Here is a 23,878-nt window from a genome sequence, read left to right as displayed (position 1 = left end):
AGCCCATGAATATGGTATAAACGCCTTCCTTTACTCCAAACCCTTTTAGCGCACTCTAGTAATGGTTTTGGCTTTCTGTATAAAATTTATCTATCTATCTATCTATCTATCTATCTATCTATCTATCTATCTATCTATCTATCATCTATCTATCTAGCATTTGATATCTCTTATCTGTTTTATATAGCAGTTTTATGTACTGTTTTGGTATTTAACACAGTTTTACAGAAATCCATATGATTTTTGTAAATTGCTTTTGTTTCCACCAACATTGCTAAAACATGAATCTTAGCAAATTAACAATGGTGAAATTTCAACTCACATAACCACAGTCTGTCATTTTTAACAGGCTCATATTGAAAAAATGTTTCTGCATGTACGTTTTATGCACACGTTTGTGCAGGAATGTATGTGCACGTACATGAGACATGAGTCAACATTAGGTGTGTTCCTCAGCTTCTTTCCACCTTGATTTTCCTTTTCAAAAGATCATTTATTTTACTTTATGTGTCGGAGTGTTCTTGCCTGCATGTGTGTATGTGTACCATGGAAATGCCTGATGCCTGAGGATGCCAGAAGGTTTTGGATCCTCGGAACCAGAGCTGTGGGCAGTTGTGAGCTGACAGGTGATGAGAATAGAACCTGGGTACTTGGCAAGAGCAGCCAGTGCTCTCCATGGCTGCACCATCCCAGCCCTGTCACCTTAATTTTTGAGACAAGATCTTTCACTGAACTTGGTCTCACTAATTTGGCTGGGCCGGCTGACCAGCAAGCCCCAACTTCCTGCTTCCCCAGCACTGGGGTTGAAGGCTGGCACTGTTCCACCTGGCATGTTTACATGGGTGCAGGATTTGAACTCAGACTCCAATTCAGCCATCGTCTCAGTCCCCCAGAGACACTGAATTAACTTCCTTCTTTTCTTTTTTTCTCTATTTCTTTTCCTTCCTTCCTCCCTCCCTCCTTCCCTCCCTCCCTCCCTCCCTCCCTTTTTTCCTTCTTTCCTTCCTTCCCTTTCTTTCTATTTTTTTTCTCCAAGACAGGGTTTCTCTGTGTAGCACTGACTGTCCAGGAACTCACTCTGTAGACCAGGCTGGCCTGGAACTCAGAAATCTGCCTGCCTCTGCCTCCGCAGTGCTAGGATTAAAGTGTGTATCATCACTGCCCAAATTACTTTGGAAGCTCTTAAATAAATAGTCAAATATGAATCAATAGTATTTTAAATTTAGATTTATCTATTTTACTTTTATATTTTTGAGGTTTTGCTTTTGTAAGTATGTCTGTGCACAGTGTGTGTGCCTAAAGCCTAAGGAGTTCAGAAGAGGGCATAAGATCCCCTGGAACCTGAGTTCTGAATGGTTGCGAGCTACCATATGGATGCTGAGAATCAAATCCAGCTCTTCTGCAAGAATGGCAAGTGCTCTTAACGTTCGAGTTATCTCTTCATCCCAGATCAAAAATCTTAAAGAAGTTCATTAGAAAACAACTTGGCTTGCAAAAAACTCATGGCTCTACACAAATACATAAAACAGTTTTGAAGATGATTTTCCCGGGATGAGGACTCCTGCTCTCTTGCAGCCACGGTCTTATCTAGACGGAAGGGTCTATGACCCCAAGTTAAGAATCTCTTCAAATCCTTCTCTTGAAAGGTGAGAAAAGTAAGGCTCTGTGGGGAAAGGAATAGAATTTCTTGAAGCAATGTTTCTATGAGTTAAAGGACCAAGATATAGACTTAGAAGAAACCCTTTTTATAGCAATGCACCCTGTAACCTCTTTTCCCCCCTCCTGGCTCACTCTCTTCTTTGAGTCTTATCTTTGCTAGTTTCTTTCGGAGATGCTCTTGGCAATCTGTCCTACAGTCTGTAAACTCTTCTTGAACCTATTGACATATGTATGTCAAGAATGAAATTCCCCGAGGCAGCAGCAAGTCTACAATCAAAGCTTTGGTGGGACCACCACTTGCCAACCTTTCTTTCCCTGAGCATCCTACTCATCCATCAGCTTACACACTGGGTGGTGCCAAGAGTTCTGCCCAGTGCCCAGAGATTTTACTCCTACCTTGGGCATTGGTGTTGATGGCTATGGGATGTGAGGACAGGGGAGAAGGCTGACTTGGGATCTATACTTGGGATCTATATTTGAAAGATTCTACTCCCTAGTCAGAGCTTTGGCTTTTTTTTTTTTTTTCAAATAGACTTTCACCTACAGACCAGGTATTTTGTTTGTTTGCTTGTTTGTTTTTGGAAAATGGAATCTTGCCGGGCTGGGGGTGTAGTTCGTTTGGTAGAGTACTTGCCTAGTATTTGTGAAGTCCTGAGTTTGAGCATCAGCACCTTATAAACCAGGGGTGGTGGCCTATACTTCTCATCCCAATATTTTGAAAAAGAGGCAGGAGGATTTAGAAGTTCAAGGCCATCCATTACATAGTGAAGTAGAGACCAATTCCTGAGACCTTATCTCAAAACTTAATAAAGTAAGATAGAATGTTGTCTGTCGTGGCAACTCGAACCTTTAACTCTTAAGACTTGAGCGTCTTAAGCAGGAGGGTTGTTGTGTGCCAGGCCAGCTTGGACTACAGAGTGAGATCTTGTGTTTAAAAAAAATACCACAAAACAAACAAATAATCAACAATAACAAAACCAGAAGAAGAAAGAGAAAATGTCAAGTCTCCATTATACCTGTTGCTTAAGCCAGCAACATGGGAGTCATTCTATCCATGTCTTGGTCTCTCTCTCCACCTGATCCAAGGCTGCGCGTCACATCCTGTCTTGCGGGATGCCTGTATCAGACTTCTAGATACAGGCTTTCTTCTCTTCTGTCTTCCTACCATGGCCGAGCACTCTTTCAGAAGTGGACACCGGTTTGCGGTCCTCTCTTGCTTCTGCTCATTCCTTCTGTGGTAATCATTCCTACTTTGATTAGAATGCTCAGACCTCAGGGAGATGGTCTGAGTCCTGCCCCCTCTTCCATTTGGCTGCTTTTCTTCCTTCTGGATTCTTTTTGCATCTTCCTGGACATCTTCCTTTGTACCTGGTAGAACTCATGCTCTCCTTGGCCTCAGTGTCCTAGATAGAACTCTTCCTTGCTTCACAGCTCTTTTGACAGGTCACACTGTTGTGTGAATTGTTGCCTGTGCCCTGGACTACTCGCCTGACCCTACCTGGCCTTTGAAGGCTGAGGAGGCGCTGAGTCAGTGATACAGACTTTGGGAGCAGGTGAGAAATACAGCTGACAAATAAGGGAGAAAACAGGAAAGTAAACTATGTGTTATTACTCTCGGTTGAAAACAAAACCAAACCACAAGGGAGCAAGAACTTTATGTCAAGGGAGAAATTGAGAAATGGGGGATAGGAAACAAGTTCTGTTCTTCGAGTTTGTTCTTTGTGTTTACGCCCAGAAGAGCAAGAAATGAGGACAGGGACTTAGCTTGTGATGAGACAGGAAGCTGACAAAGTGTATCTCTTCCCATTTCATAAAGTTATTCATACCCCTTATTCATGGCTTCATCCAGCGGAGATTTAATTACAGCCCTAAGGCCACACCCCCCAATATCATCAAGAGAACTCTGAGGACTAAACTGTGTTTCCTTGTTTCCTTTCTGGTTTAGTGCTGGGCTCTGAACTTGGGTTCCACGCATCCTAGGTCGGTACTTTGTTTCCTTTCTGGTTTAGTGCTGGGCTCTGAACTTGGGTTCCATGCATCCTAGGTCCGTACTTTGTTTCCTTTCTGGTTTAGTGCTGGGCTCTGAACTTGGGTTCCACGCATCTTAGGTCGGTACTTTGTTGCTGGACTGTATCCTCAGCCCTCTCTCTGCTTTTTATTTTGGGGCAAGGTTTTGTTAAATTACTAGAGACCCTGCCTCCACTTCCTCCACAGAGATTACCAAGCTGTGCCATAGAGCCATGTTTGAGGATTACATTTCAGCATACATTTTGGAGGGAACAAATACCCGGACCAAAGCAGTTGCCGGAATCACCACTTAGGGGCTTTGGGGCTCAGATTTGTTTTGTTTGCCATAGGATTTTTAACAAAGTATGGCTTATGGCCAGCAAAGCCACTTTAAAAAATGACTAGCTGCGCGGGTGGTGGCATACACCTTTCATCCTATAGCACTCTGAAGGCAGAGGCAGGAGGATCTCTATTCCTGGCCAGCCTAGGCTACAAAGTGAGCTCAGGACAGCCAGGGGTGGTTACACTAGGAAACTTTGTATCAAAAAATTAGATAGATAGATAGATAGAGAACATGGCTCAGTGGCTAAGAGCACTTGCTCATCCAACATGAGCCCCATCAGCAGTGTAAAAAGCTGGGCATGCCTGGGGCCAGAGGAGACAGGTGAGTCCTGAGAACTCACTAGCTAGTCATCCTAGCAAAAATGCCCAGCTTCATTTAAAGGTGCTACATCCAAGCAATAAGGTAGAGAGCAATAGAGAAAAAACGTTTTATATCCTGCTATGGCCTCTGCATGCACTTGCACGGGTACCCACGATCTCTCTCTCTCTCTCTCTCTCTCTCTCTCTCTCTCTCTCTCTCTCTCTCTCTCTCTCTCTCTCTCTCTCTCTCTGTCTCTCTCTCTGTCTCTCTCTCTCTCTCTGTGTCTCTCTCTCTTTCCCTCTCTCTCTCTCTCTCCCTCTCTCAGTTTTTCCGTGACACTGGCAGGGCTGACACATCCCTGACGTTTATTCTGCTCTCCACCTGTTACCTCCTGGGATGCCTCCTCCCTGACCCTCCACCTGCAGTTTATCAACTCTTGCCTTTAGATGGGAGCTGTAGGTGCTGGAAATGATTCCTACAACAGGGTTTCTGGGAGGACTAAAATAAACGCTAGAAATAGAGGGTGGGACTCTACCTGGAACAACACTGGTGCTGCAGGTCGTGACCTTTCTCACGTTTCCTAAAAAGCAGCTTCGGAGCACAGCATAGAGAGATGACAAAGCTAAATGGATGGACTTGAGGCTCTACCAAAGATCGCCTTGCGCTAATGAGCCTCCCAGCGATGTACGGGGAGCCCTTCAAACCTGGATCCTTTTCCATTTCTTTGACAAGTCCCTGAGATGCAGTACAGAGCAGCTGAGTCTGGTAACTGATGGATGGCAACGGCATCCATGGATACCCCCGGAGTTTACTCATCAGAGAATCCCACGGATCCGGGCGATGAAAGGGACGGACGGAGGAGAGAACAGCCAGAATTCTGAAGCCTCCCCTGAAGTGACTGCTGTACCTAGAATCATTCTGTGTTCATCTGGCCGCTAGAGAGCACTTTGAGACTAGCAGAGCTCGGGCTGTGTGCCCAGGCCTCCTTTTGAACCCTGCTGTCCTTGTGATGGGGGTGGGGGTGTGGAGGCCTGGCGGGGACGCATTTCCTCGCTGCGCTGCGCCATCTAGCTACCAGCAGTGGCTCACAAATGGCCATCAAGGCTGATGGATGCGTTTTGTGAGGCTTAGGGGCCCCGTGGTAGTGATAATGAAGTATTCTGATGTTCAGGTACATTTTATTCTGTCACCGTGGTTTTCTGCTTCTGGTGACATCACGTAATTTGTACTGCTTTACAGCGTCTTTGGAAGGCAAGCTTTTTCACCAGGGCCCCAGTTTTCTTATTGCTCCGATTCTTTTCTGTCAGATTGAATTTCTCTCAAAGAGAAAATATTGCTTGATATTGATTCCAGCGCACGAGATAATTTCAGGTTCTCGCTCGGCAGTTCAGCCAAAGCCCTGTTTAAAATCTCGAAGAGGTTTGTTTTTTTTTTTTTTTTTCCAAAGGCTAAGAGGCACAGTTCAAAAGAACAGTTCTTAAATGTGTTTAAAAGACCCTTGGCTACGTTCTCTGATGGTTTCATCAGCAGTTCGCGCTGATACGCTCTCCATTGTTATCACAACTGAACCGTATCACAGGGAGTTGTACCAGCAAGACCATCAAGTTTTCTCAAAAAGCTATAAAGCTTTGATGTTTTCTGGCCTATTTCTTACTGTGCTCTTAAACTGTTTAGCTTCTGCTGAGCCTAACGTGTACTTGCAAAGGCTAACACAGTGAAAAGACTCTTGAAGCATCCTGGGCACTGCTGCAATATCGAGACATTCAGCAGGAGGATGAGTCTCTGCTAGGATGAGGCTGGGGGCGGGGGATGGGGTGGTGCTGTTCTTTGTGCTATGCACTGGGAATGACTAATACTGACCTTCAGCTGAGCGTTGGCCCATCAGTGCTAGGGTCTAGCTGTGGACCCACATGAAGAATCTGCTTTGCTGACCAGCGCTTCTTCCATGCCCCAAAGTGATTCCATCATGGCGTCCGTGTTTGAATCAAAGAGAAATCAGTTCTAGCCATTACTCCTCCACAGATGGAGGCATTTAGAAGCATGGGGTTTTCAAGGGGTTTCTTTGACTTAAAAAAAAAACTAAATAATTTTTCCCTTTTTTGAATGACACTTGACTCTCAAGAAAAGAATATTTCTGCATGTGAAATGTCAGCTCTGTCTAATAATAACCCACTTAAAATGTGCCACCAAAAATCACTAATGGAATTTCCCACCATTTTATAAAATGAAATTCTTCCCTCTGTGCTGCGGCCAGGCTTGTAGAAGCTTCTAGAATGACAGCTATTGTGAACACAATAGGTTTCGAAAAAAAAATGAAATCGCACTCTCAGGTGTGAACTCGCTATCTCACCTGTTACCAACGTGTGCCCGTTTGTGCTGTGACACGAGACTAGCCAGGGGGTGACTAGGCAGATAGGCGACTAACTAAGGCTTTTGAGAAAAACACTCCACTGAGTTCCTCCGGGAGCCACAGATAGGAAAACAGCGTGCGAGTGGGAGCTAAGATAACAGGTATCCTCTTATTGTAAAGACATCCTTGGCTTTCAGCAGCCAGACTTAATTTTTAGCTATCAGTCTCTCAGCAAAAACAGACACATTCTTCTCCAGTCCTGGAGGGTGGACTACTGCATGCTCTCATTTCTTTAGCTCACGGGGTATTTTTATGTGGGTGACAAGGTAGTAACTATTTATCTAAAAGTAATGTTAGTTTTGCAGTTCAACAAGGCTGTACTGAGACAGTACACGTGCGTGCTGCATGCGTACACGTGCGTGCTGCATGCGTACCGGGATTCCGTGGCTCTTAGGAGCTGTGACGGGTGTTGGATGATTATGGAAGTTTCCTCTTTAGCGACTGCTGGGAGATGTACATGCAGTTTCTCATCTGGGTTTTGTTCCAGAAACAAATACAAAAATCTTTTTTTTTATTTTTTTCCCTGAGTTGCACAGGAATTCAGTAGGACAACTTTCTCTCTCAATTATTTTTATGTATCTCTTTTTCCTGAGACAAGAGCCTTTCTGTGTAACCTAGGCTGCCTTTAAATGAACTAAATAGCCCAGGGTGGCTTTGAACTCATGATTTCCCTGTCTCAGCCAAATTATAGGTGTGCACCACCACAGTTACAATGTGTGTGGTCCTATATGTCTTATTCTTTGTGTCTGGTTTATTTTATATATGCCCCCTCCCCTCCAGTGAAGTCGGCCTGTTAGTTGGCTATGTTGCTAAGGAAAAGCAAGAATGAGTGGAACAGGAAGAGCCCTGCACTCACAGCCTACTGCTTGGCTAGTCTGAAGGGGCTTTGTTGTTAAGGCAGCAGACACCCCAGTCTCCAAGTAATCCTGGTCCCTTTGAGGACAGGGCTCTCATCGTTGTCTTTTTTTTTTTTTAAGATTTATTTATTATTTATTTTTATATGTAAGCACACTGTAGCTGTCTTCAGACACACTAGGAGAGGGTGTCAGATGTTATTAAGGATGGTTGTAAGCCATCACGTGGTTGCTGGGAATTGAACTCAGGACCTTCGGAAGAGCTGTCAGTGCTCTTAACCGCTGAGCCATTTCTCCAGCCCCCTCTCATCGTTGTCTTACACTGCTACTTAATCATTAATACTTTACACTCATAGTTTTTTTTTTCTCTTAGGCAAAGACAGAGGGCAAAGGCTGATTTGACTTCCTGTTCCTGTCACGTGGTGCCGGACATGGGCGTTTTTTTCAGTGAAGGGCTGCGGTTTGTTAATTCATAGATTCTACGAGAGTGTGGTGGGAGGGAAAAAAAATCTCAGCAGATCAGTTATGTGGGCTGGAGCAAGCCCAGCAGTCTTCCAGGGCCAGTATTTCCTCATCTGTAAAAGAAGGGGCTGGACTCGATGATTGCCAAGGTCACTTCCAGCTCTGTAAATTCTAGGCCTTTAAAACATGCTCCGCTTCTGAATGGGGAACACGGTCGGTTTCCAGACAATGGAGCCCAGGGTGTATTTATGTTTGACCTCCTACCACATTCTGACTTTCTCCTCTAATGAATCTGGGTTTATTCTTCACTGAAATGGCTCAGCTCCAGGAGCCGTTGGTGTGAATCTAACACTGTGTAGATATTGATTTTTCTCGCAGGATAGTGGTTACTGTAACCACCAAACTATTAAATTTCACTCCTTTTCGTGGGGATGATCCCACAAGTGCCTAGCCACTGCCTTAGGTTGATATTTAACTCTCCAATCCAGGGCTCATTTGAAGACAGAGTTCTGGGATGATAGGTCCTTAAAAAGCTTCGCGGCTGACAGCTTTTCACCTATCCATCTTCTTAGGGTTGTCTATCAGACACTGTAGCAGTCAGAGGTGACCACACACAGGACCTGGCCTTTGCTGGCTCCTGTGTCAAAGCATAGTGCCTCTTAACCATAAATAGGATAAGCAGTTATTCAAATAGGACAGGCTCCCTTTATTATTTTGTTCATGTATTCACCCACACACACCAACACACACACACACGTTACCAATTGTTGTCAGGGCAGGATCACAAATGTCCCTCTCAACACACACCTCTATGGGACGTTTATGACACTAAAAATATTGATTTGACTCCTGCTTTTTTATTTGAGACATTTACCCCCAGTGAGGTCTCTCCAGTGACTTAAGGAAAGGCACAGTGTGGCGAGAGACGACCCCAGCCATTAACTTCTAAATACAATTTAACAGGGCTTTCATTTACAACAGTTTTTAGGCACCCTCCCCACCTTGTTATTCCAGCTAAAACACACACCACTCACCTCGGCCTGTGGTGAGTGCCCTGTCCATAAGGAATTTTACATCCTGGACTCTAACACCTTGGCTATGACCCCTCGGGCGCTTTCATGGTGACCCCAGAACAGAGGTTGTGTTTAATGATATCGCTACTATTTCTATAAAACCAGCCATCTGATCAATTCTCTTCAGGTAGGCACTTCCACAGACCCCAGCATGAGAGACTGCTCCCCCCAAAGCTTCATCCTTTCTTGTGCAGCACTGAGAGCTTACTTGCTGCTTGACAAACCTGAATTTTAAAAAGTGGAATGAGTGGCACTTGGGTAACTGACACAGAAGTAGAAAGTGCTACGAGAAAATTGCCCATTTCTTTCAGATTTACATTTCATGTATTTTTTTTTTCTTTTAAGAAGTGATAAGACATGTAATTTCCATCAGCTTCAACCGGTTGTGGATGAAAGAGGCTACAAGTTCAAGTCTGCGGAGGAGAAGCAAGCCACAGGCTGCAGAATCAGCGAAACACAAGAAGGCAGACAATGGTCACTGCCTCCTTCAGGGCTGGGGACAAACAGCCAGTTTTCGGCCAAGAGCAAAACTTTGGAGTTGGATTTTTTTTTTTTTTTTTGTCTTGAAGACAATTCTGTTTCCCCTTTGTTGCTTGACCCACTAGCCCAAGGTCTCGTCTGCTGAATGAATGCCCCTCCAGATGCCAAACTGTTTAAACTCAGAAAAAGGAGGCAGAGAGAGGGGAGTGATGAAGGCTTGCAAAGTTTTCTGTCATGTGTTAGGAACTACAAATGATTTGGCATAAAGCAATTCTTTTCTACTGGTTTATCTAGTCAGCCAATATTTAATGATGATACCTTTACAGATACACACACACACACACACACACACACAAGAAGGCAGATGCCTAAAACCTTGTAAATAGAAGCCCCTTTAAATTGTATTTAGAAGCTAATGGCTAGGGTCGCCTGTTGCCACATTGTGCCTTTCCTTAACTTACTAGAGACTTTTCACTAGGGTATATCATGTCCCATATGTGTGTATATGTGCATATGCATATGTCTATATGTATATACGTATATATTATTGTCTTAGTTGGGGTTTTACTACTGTGAATAGACACCATGACCAAGGGAACTCTTATAAGGACATTTAATTGGGGCTGGTTTACAGGTTCAGAGGTTCAATCCATTATCATCAAGGCAGGAGCATAGCAGTTCTATGTCTTCATCTGAAGGCTGTTAGCAGCAGACTGGCTTCCAGGCAGTTAGGATGAGGGTCTTATAGCCCATACCCACAATGACACACCTACCCCAACAGGGCCACACCTTCTAGTAGTGCCACTCCCTGGGCCAAGCATATACAAACATCACATTCCACTACTTGGACCCCATAGGCTTGTCTAAACATATGAGTCTCTGGGGGCCATACCTAAACATAGCATAAATGCAAAATACATTTAGTCCAACTTCAAAAGTCCCCATAGTCTATAGCAGTCTCAACAATGTTAAAAGTCCAAAGTTCAAAGTCTCTTTTGAGATTCATCCAATCACTCAATTATAATTTCCAAATCAAGACAGGAAACGAGCTAGGCAAACTCCAAATTCTCCATCTCCATATCTGATGTCAAAGCGGTCTTCAGATCTCCAACTCCTTTTTCATCTTTGTTGACTGCAACAAACTTCTTTTTCCTGGACTGTTTCCACTCCCTGTTAGCAGCTTTCCTCAGCAGATAGCCCATGGTTCTGGCATCTCTAACATCTTGGGGTCTCAAAGGCAACTTCAATGTTTTTTTTTTTTTCTGTTTTTATCTGGGATCCACACATGATCTTCTGGACTCCTCTAAAGGGCTGGCGTCACTTCACCAGCTCTGCCCTCTGTAGCACTCTACGCTTAGGTTGATCCACAACACTAATGCTGCTGTTCTGGGTGATCATCCCATAGTACTGTCATCTCTAATACACTGGGATCTTCTGCTGCAACTAGGCTTTACCTAGTTGCAGCAGAAGCCTCTCATAGGCTCTCTTCATGATGCCAAGCCCCAACTCCTTTGCATAACCCCTCCAGTCCTGGGTTGTCAACTACAACTGAGACTGCATCTTCACCAATGGCCTTCCATAGACTCTCACAGTGACAAGCCTCAGCTGCTCTTCATGACCCCGTCATGCCTTCAAAACCAGTACCATCTGGATGACTCCTACACATTACCAAGTACAGCTGCAGCCCAAGGTACAACTTTGGCTATCTCTGTAAAACAGCTTCTTTGTGCCCTCAGAAAACGCTTCCCAGATTTCACATCAGTGATGCTGGTCTCTTCTTAATCACCACTAATTTCTTATCTCCAGCATCAATTGTCCCAGTAATCCCTTCTATTCTGGACTCTAAAGCCACAGCCACATAGCCAAAGCTGCTGAGTTCTGCTGCTTGCTGGGGCTGCTTGCTGGCCCCCTTGTTCTATTACTTTATTACCAGCTTTTGTAGAGTCCAAAATAAATTCAAGAACACCTAGCCCCTTCCTCTCTGAAGGGACTTTCAGAAACATAGTGGTCAAAATGACCAAGTCTGTAGCTGCCAAAACAAAATGAGCTGTTCTCAGAAAAATAACCATAACAAGATAGCAGTTCCCAGAGAAATTCCCCTACCCCACCCCACACTGAATTCTGACAAAAACCACAAACTGCCCTGACCTTATTGATAGCTGTGACGTTAATAGTTGACCCATAAGTTCAAAATGTACTGCTGCTTTGCTGACCAAATAATAATAACCCACCATGGGGACAGGCAAAGTGAGTCACTAGGCCAAAGGTAGTCACTGTGCAAACCAACCAATGCCTGAAAAGGTTACTTGCTACACCAATTAGAATAAGCCAGCTACCCTGTTGCCTAAATCTGTCCCTTACAGGTATAAAAAGTGTGCTCTTTGTTTGTTCTGGGTCTTTTCTCTGGCCTGCATGCTGAAAGGAGAGTCCCCAACATGTTGGGTCAATAAAAAAAAAATCCTCTTGCGGTTTGCAGCGATGGTGGTCTCTGTGGTCTTTGTGAGTGGGGTCTTTTGACCAACTCCAACACTTTCTGCTTTCCAACTCCTTCACTGCCTAAGCTTGGTTGTCCTGGAACTTGCTCTGCAGACTGACTTTGAACTCAGAGATCTGCATGTCTGTCTCCTAAACACTGGGATTAAAGGTGTGGTCCACCAAGCCTGGATTTAAGTTTTTCTTCACCTAAGACTTGCTGTGTTCTAGGCTGGACTTGTTCTGCTTGTCTTTGTCTCCTGGGATTAAAGGTGTGTGCCACCATGCCTGGATCTAAATTTTGCTGGGTAGGATCTTGCCCCTTAAATCTGCTATTTCCTAGAAGATGGGATTTGGTCCCCTTTACACTTCCTGATGCCCCTTTAATATTCGAACCATATATTTTATATTTTTCCTTTCTCAGCTTGCTACACTTGTTTAAAATGCTCTTCATGAGACTTAACCAGAGAACAATCTCTATGATAGGCGTTTCTGAGACTTCCTTTGTCAGTGCAATTTCTCTGAATCTCTTCACCTTAGCCTGAGGTAGACTTTTCAGACAAGGGCAAAATGTAACCACATTCTTCACCAAAATATCACAAAAACAGTTTCTAGGTCACATATTGGAATTCTCCTCTGAAACCTCTTGGACCAGGTCTACATAGTTCAAATTACACTCAGCGGTTAAATCTTCCATATTCCTACTAGGATAGCCCATTAAGCCCCATTCCACTGCTTTCCAAATCCAAAGTCCCCAAATCCACATTCTTCCAAATAAAAGCATGGTCAGGCCTGTCACAGCAATACCCCAGACCCTGGTATTGAAAGATCCTAGTGAGGAAACCCCCACTCAACTCCCTATTCAGCATACACCCAAGAATCACGAACAGAACGGAACGCCTTGATGTAAAACACGAGGTAGTTTAATGGCAGAGCTCCGGGTCGAAACTTATCTCATGCAGGAGACAGTGGATTCAACCACAAGGCTTGGAAGCTAGGGGTTTTTCTAGAAAAGGGGCTGGGGCTGGGGGAGGAATTGGCACAGTTTCACATGATTGGTTCATTTAAACATCAGCAGCCTGTTTAACATTTAAGTTAGGTCAGAAGGGCGGGAGGTAGGGAGGCATGGGGCCAGTCCGGACATGTCATTCTCTTTATCTTTATGGCCAAGCAGCCTCCGGAATGTCTTAATGACAGGCCTACCCAGGCGTGTCCTGGCCTGCTCTGCTATGTTCTCAGCCCCAGGTTTCAAAGCTCACAAACAACTCTTTGAGCTATTTGACATAAATTACATGAATCACAGGTCTCAAGTTTTATTTTCTTTCAGTATCAACTTCTGTCTTAGGGTTTTACTGCTGTGAACAGACACCATGACCAAGGCATGTTGCAGTAAATCTCCAACCCAAATATGCCTCAGCAATGACAACACAACTCAGTTAATATGAATACATGCTGTGCACCTAGATTGGGCAGATCTACCGCTACACTACCATCTTTTCCATCTTATGAGACCCCTTAGTACTTGGGGTTTCTCCAGGCCAGGTGCTTCTGCTCAGCTTTTCATCTTCCTCCTCTTCTGTGTCCTCTCCCTCTTTCATTTTCTCCCTCTACTCTCCCCGCACCTTCCACCTTCCTTTTTATCTGCCCAATCATCAGCTTTCCTTTATTTTACAAATTAAGGTGAGAAGCAGGTTTACAGGAAATTACCTGAGTGCTGACTCATTCCTAGTTTGAGACCACTTACAGGAGAATGGAATTAACATACAATATAATTAGCTCCAGGGCTATGCACAACAAAGGTAGCTCTTCTAAGGACAACATTTCATTGGGGCTGGCTTACAGGTTCAGAGGCTCAGTCCATTATCATCAAGGCGGGAGCATGGCAGCATCCAGGCAGGCATGGTACAGGCAGAGCTGAGAGATCTACATCTTCATCTGAAGGCTGCTAGCAGAATACTGACTTCCAGGCAGCTAGGATGAGGGTCTTGAAGCCCATGCCCACAGTGGCACACCTACTCCAACCGGGCCACAGCTTCTAATAGTGCCGCCCCCTTGGCCAAGCATATACAAACCAGCACATATGTATATATATATATATATATATATATATATATATATATATATATATATATATACATATATATATATATATATATATATATGGACAAAGAGCAAAGAATCTGCACTTGACATAAACCAAGCTAACCTTCTCTACTGGCTGTCACTATAATTATGAAATAATAAAGGTTACTAACAACTTTTGAATTCATAACAATCTATTTAAGAGTCCTGATTTTTATTTCTGACAGAAATATTCTGTTGTGTCAGTTTGTGTTTTGTATAACTCTCATTGAACACATACATACAACAGATCTCATGCTTGAAAACACACACACACACACACACACACACACACACGAGATCACATACTGAATTTCTTTTCTACATTACCATCAACCTTTTTGTCATGCAGGAGATAATACAGTCTTCCCTCGTTTAAATGAGCTACTCTAGTTTGGATTTGCAGCATGGAGACATAAAATAACCAATCCCTTAAAAATAGTAACGCTGGTATTTCTAGCCACAACTGTTGAGTTATAAGAATGAACATGGGCTGGAGAGATGACTCAGTGGTTAAGAGCACTGACTGCTCTTCCAGAGGTCCTGAGTTCAATTCCCAGCAACCACATGGTGGCTCACAACCATTTGTAATGGAATGCAGTGCCCTCTTCTGGTGTGTCTGAAGACAGCAACAATGTACTCACATATGTATAAATTAATTAATTAATTTTAAAAAGTGAATGAATGCTGCTGTGGCACTGGGAATGTAATTCAGTGCTTACATGATTGCACACTTGTACTCCCAGCACTGGGAAGGGTAGAGGCAGGGAGATCAGAGTTCAAAGTCATCTCAGCTATAGCCTGGATACCCAAGACCCTAACCCTAATCCTCTGAATAAATATATAAGAGCTAGATGCTTGGATAGAGAGTTTAGATAGGTAGGTAAGTAGATGGACAGACAGACAGACTCTAGTACAATCAAGGATATTTTAACAGGCTACTTAGAAACAGCATTTATACGTTAAATGGGCCAGCAGTAAAGTTCATTTATTCTTCATGTACTGTGTAGGAAGAAGAACTGTTTTGTTTATTATGACTTTTTGTTTGTTTGTTTGGTTTGGTTTTTGGAGACAGGGTTCCTCTGTGTAGCCCTGGCTGTCCTGGAACTCACTTTGTAGACCAGGCTGGCCTCGAACTCAGAAATCTGCCTGCCTCTGCCTCCCAAGTGCTGGGATTAAAGGTGTGCCTGGCTAAACACACCTTCTTGAGGTATGAAGACACACTTTTAATGGGAGCCACACCTTCTGCTAGAAGCCTATACAAGGACATGGAAGGAAGGTGTTCCTCCTTACCTGCTTGCCCTCACCTTGCTAGCAAGTCCATTCCTTCAAAGCCTACTTCTTTGGGAGAAGACCAGTTGAGACACCCAGCCGTGTGGGATTGAGCAACTCCTAGACTCTTAGCCTTTCTGTTCACAGTTAGCCATTGTTGAATTAGCTGAACTGCAGACTGAGTCATTTTAGGAAGTTCCCTTTTATATGTGTGTGTGTGTATGGGTATAATATATATTTATATTGTGTATTATATATGTGTGTATACACATGCACACACACAATGTACATATACAATGTATATGATATATTTATATACATATATGTGTATATACATATATACATTATATATATTATATAGGAATTTTACATCGACTGGCCTCTTTAATCTGCCCCCCTCTCTGAGCTACTGAAATACATTCTAATAATGTAACACACATAGATAAGCCTAAGTTCTGTAAGCAGGGGAGTAGGCCCGAGCCTGAGTAGAACCTTTGCAAACATGTTAATGCTGTCTACTCCTTGAGACAGCCCCACCCCTCACCTAGATTTTACCACCCTTCACCCCTTACCTAGGGTGGTAAAATCTAGATATGTCTGCAAGTTCAGCAAGCCCCTGTCTGTGTTGTAGGTAAAGCATGAGCCTCCATTGTGAGCCAAAAGGAAAGGTATTAGCGAGAGATTTAACACGTACACTCACACTTGGACTTACAAGGTGGGAATGAGCAGGACATGGGAAGGCCTGCATATTTTTCTCACTTGGCTGTCTCATTTTACTGTTGGTGCAGAATCTGAAACCTCTGGCTGTGAAACCATGAATCGGGAGAGTTTCCTGTCTTGTGAACAATACCATCCTTACCTAGAGGAATTTTCAGTGAAATTCGGGGACAGGGAGGGCAACTGTGTGCAGCAGGCAGGGTCCTGGATTTACTGCAGAGGGGAGTGTGTGATCTGACCAGAATGGAGAACGATGAGAAGTAACTAAATTATGTTCGACACTCTTTCCACGGCAAAAGAAGCTTAATGATGTTGTGGCTGAAGGACCAGCAGCAACCGGTGATATATTAGCTGTAGGTTAGTGAGCAGAGAAATGAATCCAACAAGACCCAAGGACTATAGATGAGGGTGACAAAGACCAAGCAGAGGGTGGGGGAGAGAAACTACTTGCTCAGGACATAATGAATTTTAGTGGCGACAAGATAGTCAACTAAAGTGACTAACTTGACATTAAAAATCATCACTTTGATCTATGTGGCTCTTTGAAGCCTGAGTCTTATCAAGGCAAAATAAAAAATCTATAGTTAACAATGAAATATTTTCATCCTTTGCGTTCCTGGCATCCACTAAGAGCAGCACATAATTTAATTACGGAATCCACAGGCTGGACCACGGACATGAAGAATGGGGTGTCTTTGCTAGTGAGAAATTAGGCAGAACCAACTGTTTATTTTCATCCTTCTTCCTCGGCGGGCCTAAATTAATACAGTTAACAAGCTTTTGTTTGGATTAGCCGCTGAGACCGGGGATGTGCAGATTTGAAGTCATGATCATTACAGGAGCTTTTATTTATGGGGCAATGGGATGGAGTACGGGGGCGTAGCCACAAGTGTGGATAAGACAAACGGGATCAGACAAAACGTGTCATTTTGCGCTGGAATTTCCTCCAGATTTAGGGGTCAAACATCTGAGTCCAGAAAACGATGTTGAAGAAAATCAGATGTAGTTCCTTGGGGCATATGACCACTACAAACTTTACCAGGGGACTGTCAAGTGAGCAACTGTCCACCTTGAGTGGCTGGGGAAGGCACTGGCATGCATCTCAGGGTCTTTCACAGGTTTGGAGACTTAACTCTAAACCAGGTCAAACAAAAAACCATTGCAGAGAATGTTTCGAAGGAGGGGGCCTCCGGGCACAGAGGCTCCACCCAAACCCTTCTAGTATGAAGCCAAGAAGCAATTGCAGGCTAGGTGATTCTAGAGATAGCTAGAACAGTCTGCCGGCTTATTATAGAGGCCAGAACCTGGTCCCTTCATTCCCTGTTCCTTTCAGGTCCATAGCAACTGGAATCTTTGGGTCTTTTAAATCACCTTTATGCATTTAACTTAACTCTTTAACTCCTTAAAGAAGTTGGTGATGGATTCAGAGGACTGGGAGGGGCAACTAAAACGCCCAAACTCTTAGGCTCTTGGGTGGGTGTGGCTAAACGCTGTCCCTCCCTGAGCCCAGGCCTGCACCAATGGGGGGCGGGGCGGGGGAGCCCAGGACAACTCGCACTGGGAACCATAAAGGTCACCGCGACACTGAGGTTCCCCTGCGGGACAGGCTCTGGCTCCCCTCGCGCCGGGCAGTCTGCAGATCCTCTCTCTCTACAAGGATCCGTGGTCACGGTGGCCCGCGGCTTGTGACCGCGTGGAGCTGCACGCCCCGCTCCGCCCCGCCGCCCCTTCCGCCGCGCGCCGGACCCGCCTCCCTCCCGACTTCCTACCCGCGCGCACGGCGGCTGTGTGGGGTGGACGGTGCGAGCGTGGTCTGCACCTCGAAGGAGCGGACGGTGGGCGCATCCCCTCGGCGGAGGACCCTGTTCGTGGGTGCTCAGCCTGCACGTGGGCTGCACCCGGCTCGCTGCGGCGGAGGGAGGGAGGGAGGATGCAGCCCACGTGAGCGCCGAGTCTCTTCTGGCGCCCACGTGGAGGGGAGGAGGGAGACTTAAGAACCGGGAGCACAGAGTTGGGGGAGCACTTGTCGGAGGTGGAGCAGTTTCTCCCTGGACTGGTGACATCCCTGCCTCAGTTTCCTGGTTCTGAGGTTGCTCGTGGGTGGGTACAGAGCCCCGGGGAGCTTTACAAAGCAAGCACGGGGCAGCCCCCACCCTCGGCGGTGGAGAAATGTGTCCTCTCTCCCTGCCTTCCCATTCCTCTCTAAAGCTTAAAGCAAGGCGGGAAGCCAGCCAAACCAGCATGACTCCCTGTTGAGCAGGGTTGCTGGGGTGAGGAGTCCTTGGCTAATTGTGCTTTCTCTACCAGTTCACAAGAGATGTTGCCCTGTACGGCAGCCTCAGCCCTGTTGCAGAGACCATCATCCAAGGCCTGGCCTTGAAGCTCATTGTTACAGAACTGGTTTTAGTATGAGCATTTTCTCTTCCTCCTACTTGATTCATTCCCCAGAGTTGATTCATCTAGAGGAATGAAGGAGGAAGGAAAAGGAAAAAAAAAATTACCTGATTACTTACCAAGCTGGCCTGTTTGCAAATGTTATTTGTTTGTTTATATTACAGTACACTGGGCTTGGGAGGCAAATTTCCTGAGTTTTCTGAATTTGTAAGATGTGATGCTCATGCCTACTTTAGCTACACATGAGACTTGAATATATGTGTGTTTATATCTATATCTATATATATATATCTATATACATAGATAGATATATATATATAGAGAGAGAATGAGATATTTAAAGTGTCTGGAATCCATAGATGTTACACATTTTTATTCCTCCCTTCCATGTTTAGAAGGGAGCAAGTAAGGGATGGGACACTTTGGAGGCAGTGTATAGGAACTTAAATGCTTTAAAAAAAAGATTTATTTATTTTATGTATATAAGTACACTGTAGCTCTGTTTTCAGACACAGCAGAAGAGGCCATTGAATCCTATTACACATGGTTGTGAGCCACCAAGTGGTTGCTGGGAATTGAACTCAGGACCTCTGGAAGAGCAGTCAGTACTCTTAACCACTGAGCCATCTCTCTAGCCCAGGAACTTAAATTCTATAGGAAAGCAGGCAGTGTATGAATTATCTGGAAACTTATTAGTGCCAAATCCAGACTTTTCAAATATTACATTTCTTAATTTTCTCTTTAGACCAGGATGCTCTCTTTTAAGTCTAGGGCTCATGTTTCATGGTTTCTGCCTAATAAGTCCAGCTGAAGTTGCCCAGACTTTAGGGCTGACTGATGCATTTCCTAGAGAGCAGATTGACAACTGTTCTTTTCAATGCTTAGTGACGTATGACTTCTACACCCAACATGAGTGACATTTCCTGCAAAAAACGGGATGACTACCTGGAATGGCCTGAGTATTTCATGGCAGTGGCCTTCTTGTCCGCACAAAGAAGCAAGGACCCAAGTTCCCAGGTAAACTTGTGGTTTTGTGGGAGGATGTTCAGATACTGCTGAGATGTACACAAAGAGCAGGTGAGGAAAATGGATAGTTTGGCAACTCAGAACTCCGGATGCTTCCGATTCATCTCCTGTGTTCCCAGTGACTTCCAAGCTATTCATAGTTCCAATGTTTCTCTGTTTCCAGGTGGGGGCCTGCATTGTCAATACAGAAAATAAGATTGTTGGGATCGGGTACAATGGCATGCCAAATGGGTGCAGTGATGACCTGTTGCCTTGGAGGAGAACAGCAGAAAATAAGCTGGATACTAAATATCCGTATGGTAAGATGCCTTCAGATCCCATCCTGCTTCCTGTGGTAGCCTGTTGTCTTTTCCTTGTAGTCAATGGATGGAAAAGAGAAAAGATTGTAGTGGACTACCCTATCTTCCTCTACAACCCTATAAATCATGTTTTAATTAGTTCTTTGATAGTTTTATCTAAGATTTATATATTTTTGTTTATGTACATGTGTGTGCCTGCATGAGTTTATCTTTTTTTTTTGGTTTTCCAAGACAGGGTTTCTCTGTATAGCCCTGGCTGTCCTGGAACTCACTTTGTAGACCAGGCTGGCCTCGAACTCAGAAATCCGCCTGCCTCTGCCTCCCAAGTGCTGGGATTAAAGGCGTACGCCACCACGCCCTGCTCATGAGTTTATCTTATAAGCACTAAGTAGGCCCAAGTGACTCTAGATGCTAGAGGAGAGTGTCAGGTCACTTATAACTGAAGTTGGTCCTGCTGTGGGTGCTGGGAACTAAATCTGGGTCTACCTCAGGAGCAGTAAGTGCCATTTAACCACTGAGGCATCTCTCTAGCTCCCCACCCCCACCCTCCCAATCTCCATCTCTTCAAGGAGAACCACTGATGGAGGCATGGTAATTGTTATACAGGCTTGCCCTGATTGCCCAGGACCTCGTTCCCATTCTGACTGTGGTGAATTTCACAGTGGCCTGATAGCCTGTAGACACCAGAGCGTCCATTGAAGGCCACAGCCCTTGCTGAGAGAACAGGGACCCGCGTGAGGGGGCTCTGGAGGTTGCTTCTGTATTTTGGGAAGGTGGAGTCAGTTTGCCAAGTGTCGCTCATGCTAACCAAGCAGGGCTTGCCCTTGCTCTGCTGAGACACAGGAGACGTTCAACCTCTTGGCCTCATGAGGACATGGCTCAAGTACATCTCTAGGAAGCAGATACCAGACTGAACTGGACATTGGGTGGTACAGTTACTCTTCCTAATGCTTAAGTCTTCAGTCCCACGGTGGACTGTTCAGAACTAAAGGTGGAAGTTTAGAAGTGAATCCCTTTGCCTTGGCTCGTTCACCGTTGGCCTTGAGATTAGGAGAGGTGCTGGACCAGTTACATTCGCTGTGACCAAACTGGCAGAAGTGGCTTATGGGAAGAAGGATTTATTGGGCTCTCATTTTCAGAGGGACTTTAGGCCCTCATGGTGGGGATGGTATGACGTTGGGGGTGACTCTGTCCTTGGCCTCAGAAGTGTGAAGTTGTTACTCTCTGTCACAGACTGTGGACCAGAGGCAGGCCTCTGCAGAATTGTGGGGAGGTATAAACAGGCCCACCCCAGTGTCCCATTTGCTAGTTATTTCTTTTCCTTTCTGTCTGTCTTTCTATTCTCATCACCATTACTTTTTTGTTTGTTTTGTTTTTCTTTTTTTTTTTTTTTTTGACTCATGAGTTCTGGTTTTTAAAAAAGATTTTATTTTATGTATATGAGTACACTGTGGCTTTGACTGTCTTCAGGCACACCAGAAGAAGGCCCCAGATCCCATTCCAGATGGTTTTGAGCCACCATATGGTTGCTGGGAATTGAACTCAGGACCTCTGGAAGAGCAGACAAGGCTCTTAACTGCTGACCCAGCTCTCCAGTCCTTTTGTTTTTCAGAACAGCATTTCTCTGTGCAGTTCTAGCTGTACTGGAACTAACTCTGTAAGCCAGGGTGGCCTCGAATTCAGACATCCTCCTGCCTCTGCCTCCACTGCTCATGTGCTATGATTAAAAGTGTGAGCCAGCTGGGTGGTGGTGGTGCATGCCTTTAATCCCAGCACTTGGGAGGCAGAGGCAGGCAGATTTCTGAGTTCGAGGCCAGCCTGGTCTACGAAGTGAGTTCCAGGACAGCCAGGGCTATACAGAGAAACCCTGTCTCAAAAGAACAAAAGTGTAAGCCATGCCCAGCAAAAATCCTCATTTCTTAAAAAAGCTGTACACTGTTGAAAATCGCTTCACAAGCCGTGGATCCCAAAATACAAGCCTGTGGGGACATTCTAGATTAGAACTGTGGCAGGTGTTTCCTGCAGTCTACTCAGCCCTAATAGGACCCCCTCCAGAGATGATGTGGAAGAGACAAATTTGCTTTGTTTTGCTTTTGATTTCCTCCCTACATAGGCAATTCCAGAAAAGAGTCAAATCGGGTTGCACGTGTTGGTTTCTGCCTTCCTTCGTAATGTTACACCTGGTATTTATGTCTTAGAATGAACAGATTGTCTCTGTTGGAAGCAAAGTAGATTAAGGTCATCTAAAAAGGGAAGAATTGTGCCTTCTGGAAACCAAGGTGCAGGTATTGATGTAAGACTCGTCTTGTTTGTTGACTCTGCCCTGCTAGGCTTACCCTCTGTGTAGAGAGAATATCTCGTCTAGTGTATTGGATGATTCACCTGCCTAGTGTAGAGAGCATAGATTGTGTGTCAGTAAGGATGCATCACCTGTCAGTATTCAATCTGATGTCCTATGGCTTAGGCCGGAAATGGGAGGTGAGACATCCGGGGGAGGCATTCTGGATTCTGGATTGGTGCCAGGTGTGAGAGATTTCCTCAAGAAGAGGTGGTGCAGGCGCATGGTTCTTAAGCACAGGTCACGTGGCAGGATGTAGAGTAGAATCCATGGATTATTTATGTTATGAGGTAGTCAGAGAAGAGCCTAGCTATATGGCTAAAGTATTTCTAAATCTATTTTGAGTCTGAGTCCTATTTCTGGGAGCATGGGGCTGAGAGGGTAAACCAGAGCTAACTCCTCCACCTCTGGACACTTCTCATGAGCCCCTCCACGTCTGTGTTCAGTCTAATGTTACTGATGTTCTTAGATCTTCCTTCATCTTCTTAAGCCCTCCCTGTAAGTTTCTTTATTAACCGCCTAAGGACATCTTGGATGCTTGAATGGAGAAGGTTCCCAAAGAAGAGACGGAATTGAGGAGTAGGCGTAGAGACAGCCACAGAGCACTTGGGTTTTCAGGGTATAAAAAATGGTTCTGTAATAACTAAGGGGCTTTAATAGATAGTCAGTTTAATGTCACCCCTGGTACGAGCGGCAAGAACACAGACAAAATTGGGAGAGTTTAAAACTGTCTTCTGGGGCCTGGCTGCAGCTCGCTGCGTGAGTTATGTGAAGGATGTGCTAGCATATCTTGGAAACCTTGTCATCCTGCCTTTGAGTCTGTAAGCCTTTGATGGGAAGAAAGAGGGGACATGATTAGTTGTTTTGAGGCCTATGCAAAAATAATTTTTCACAGCACCGTTCGATGTCCCATCTAAAAAGCGGTGAAAGCGGAAGGGTCGATATGTTAAAGATCTGCATCGAAGTGTATGGCTTACTCCAGTCAATATTTCACTGAGTCCGGACAGTGACGTATGAGTCCTTCCTCCGAGCTCCGGGAAGGAGGGGTTCTTACCGACGACAGTCTGTGGCACTCAGGCTGGTTGCTAAAGATACCAGTGAATAGAGAAGAGGGCAGCATTGAGGGTCCCCAGTGGTCACTGGGCACTTCTCAAAGTGGGACTTGTGCCATCTTCAGGCATTGAGAGCTCCAGGTGTGTTTGTAATAGTACCTGAGAAACCAAAGACTGAATTACACACACACTACACACTCATACACATAAACATACACTCACATACATACACACAGAGATGCACATATATACACACATACACACACTACACATACACTCACACACACATACATATACACATACACACACATACACTTACAACACTCACACACACATACACATACATACATACACACATACCACACACACATGTACTCATACATACATATACACACATACAGACACACATACATACATACATATTCACACATGTACACACACACTGACATACAGGCACACACACATACATACATACACACATACACACACATACAGACACACTCACACATGTACACACACAGACATATACAGGCACACATACAGACACACACACACACACACACATACACTCCCTCCCTCCCTCCCCATTACCTGGAGCT

The 23,878-nt window shown here is 44.8% G+C and overlaps 1 protein-coding gene across 2 annotated transcripts in view; it reads left to right on the top strand.

Annotated features, from left to right (window-relative positions):
* The first annotated feature begins 17,928 nt into the window (after positions 1-17,928).
* The window catches only part of Dctd (dCMP deaminase), a 30,956-nt gene continuing 25,006 nt past the window's right edge, over positions 17,929-23,878 (top strand). Inside the window, exons 1-3 of one of the 2 annotated variants that reach the window (XM_021170802.2) lie at positions 17,929-18,005; positions 19,450-19,581; positions 19,754-19,889. In XM_021170802.2, coding sequence (XP_021026461.1) covers positions 19,456-19,581; positions 19,754-19,889 — 262 coding nt within the window. In that variant the 5' untranslated portion in view covers positions 17,929-18,005; positions 19,450-19,455. Of the gene's footprint in view, positions 18,006-18,185; positions 18,271-19,449; positions 19,582-19,753; positions 19,890-23,878 lie in introns of those variants that run through there. The other variant, XM_085844313.1, reaches the window with a different exon arrangement.

The sequence above is a fragment of the Mus caroli genome, unplaced genomic scaffold (genome assembly GCF_978045245.1).
Source record: "Mus caroli unplaced genomic scaffold, Mus_caroli_1 scaffold_10, whole genome shotgun sequence".
NCBI classification, from domain to species: domain Eukaryota; kingdom Metazoa; phylum Chordata; class Mammalia; order Rodentia; family Muridae; genus Mus; species Mus caroli.
Note: the sequence above shows the minus strand (reverse complement) of the source record. Positions and strands in the feature narration are given on the sequence as shown.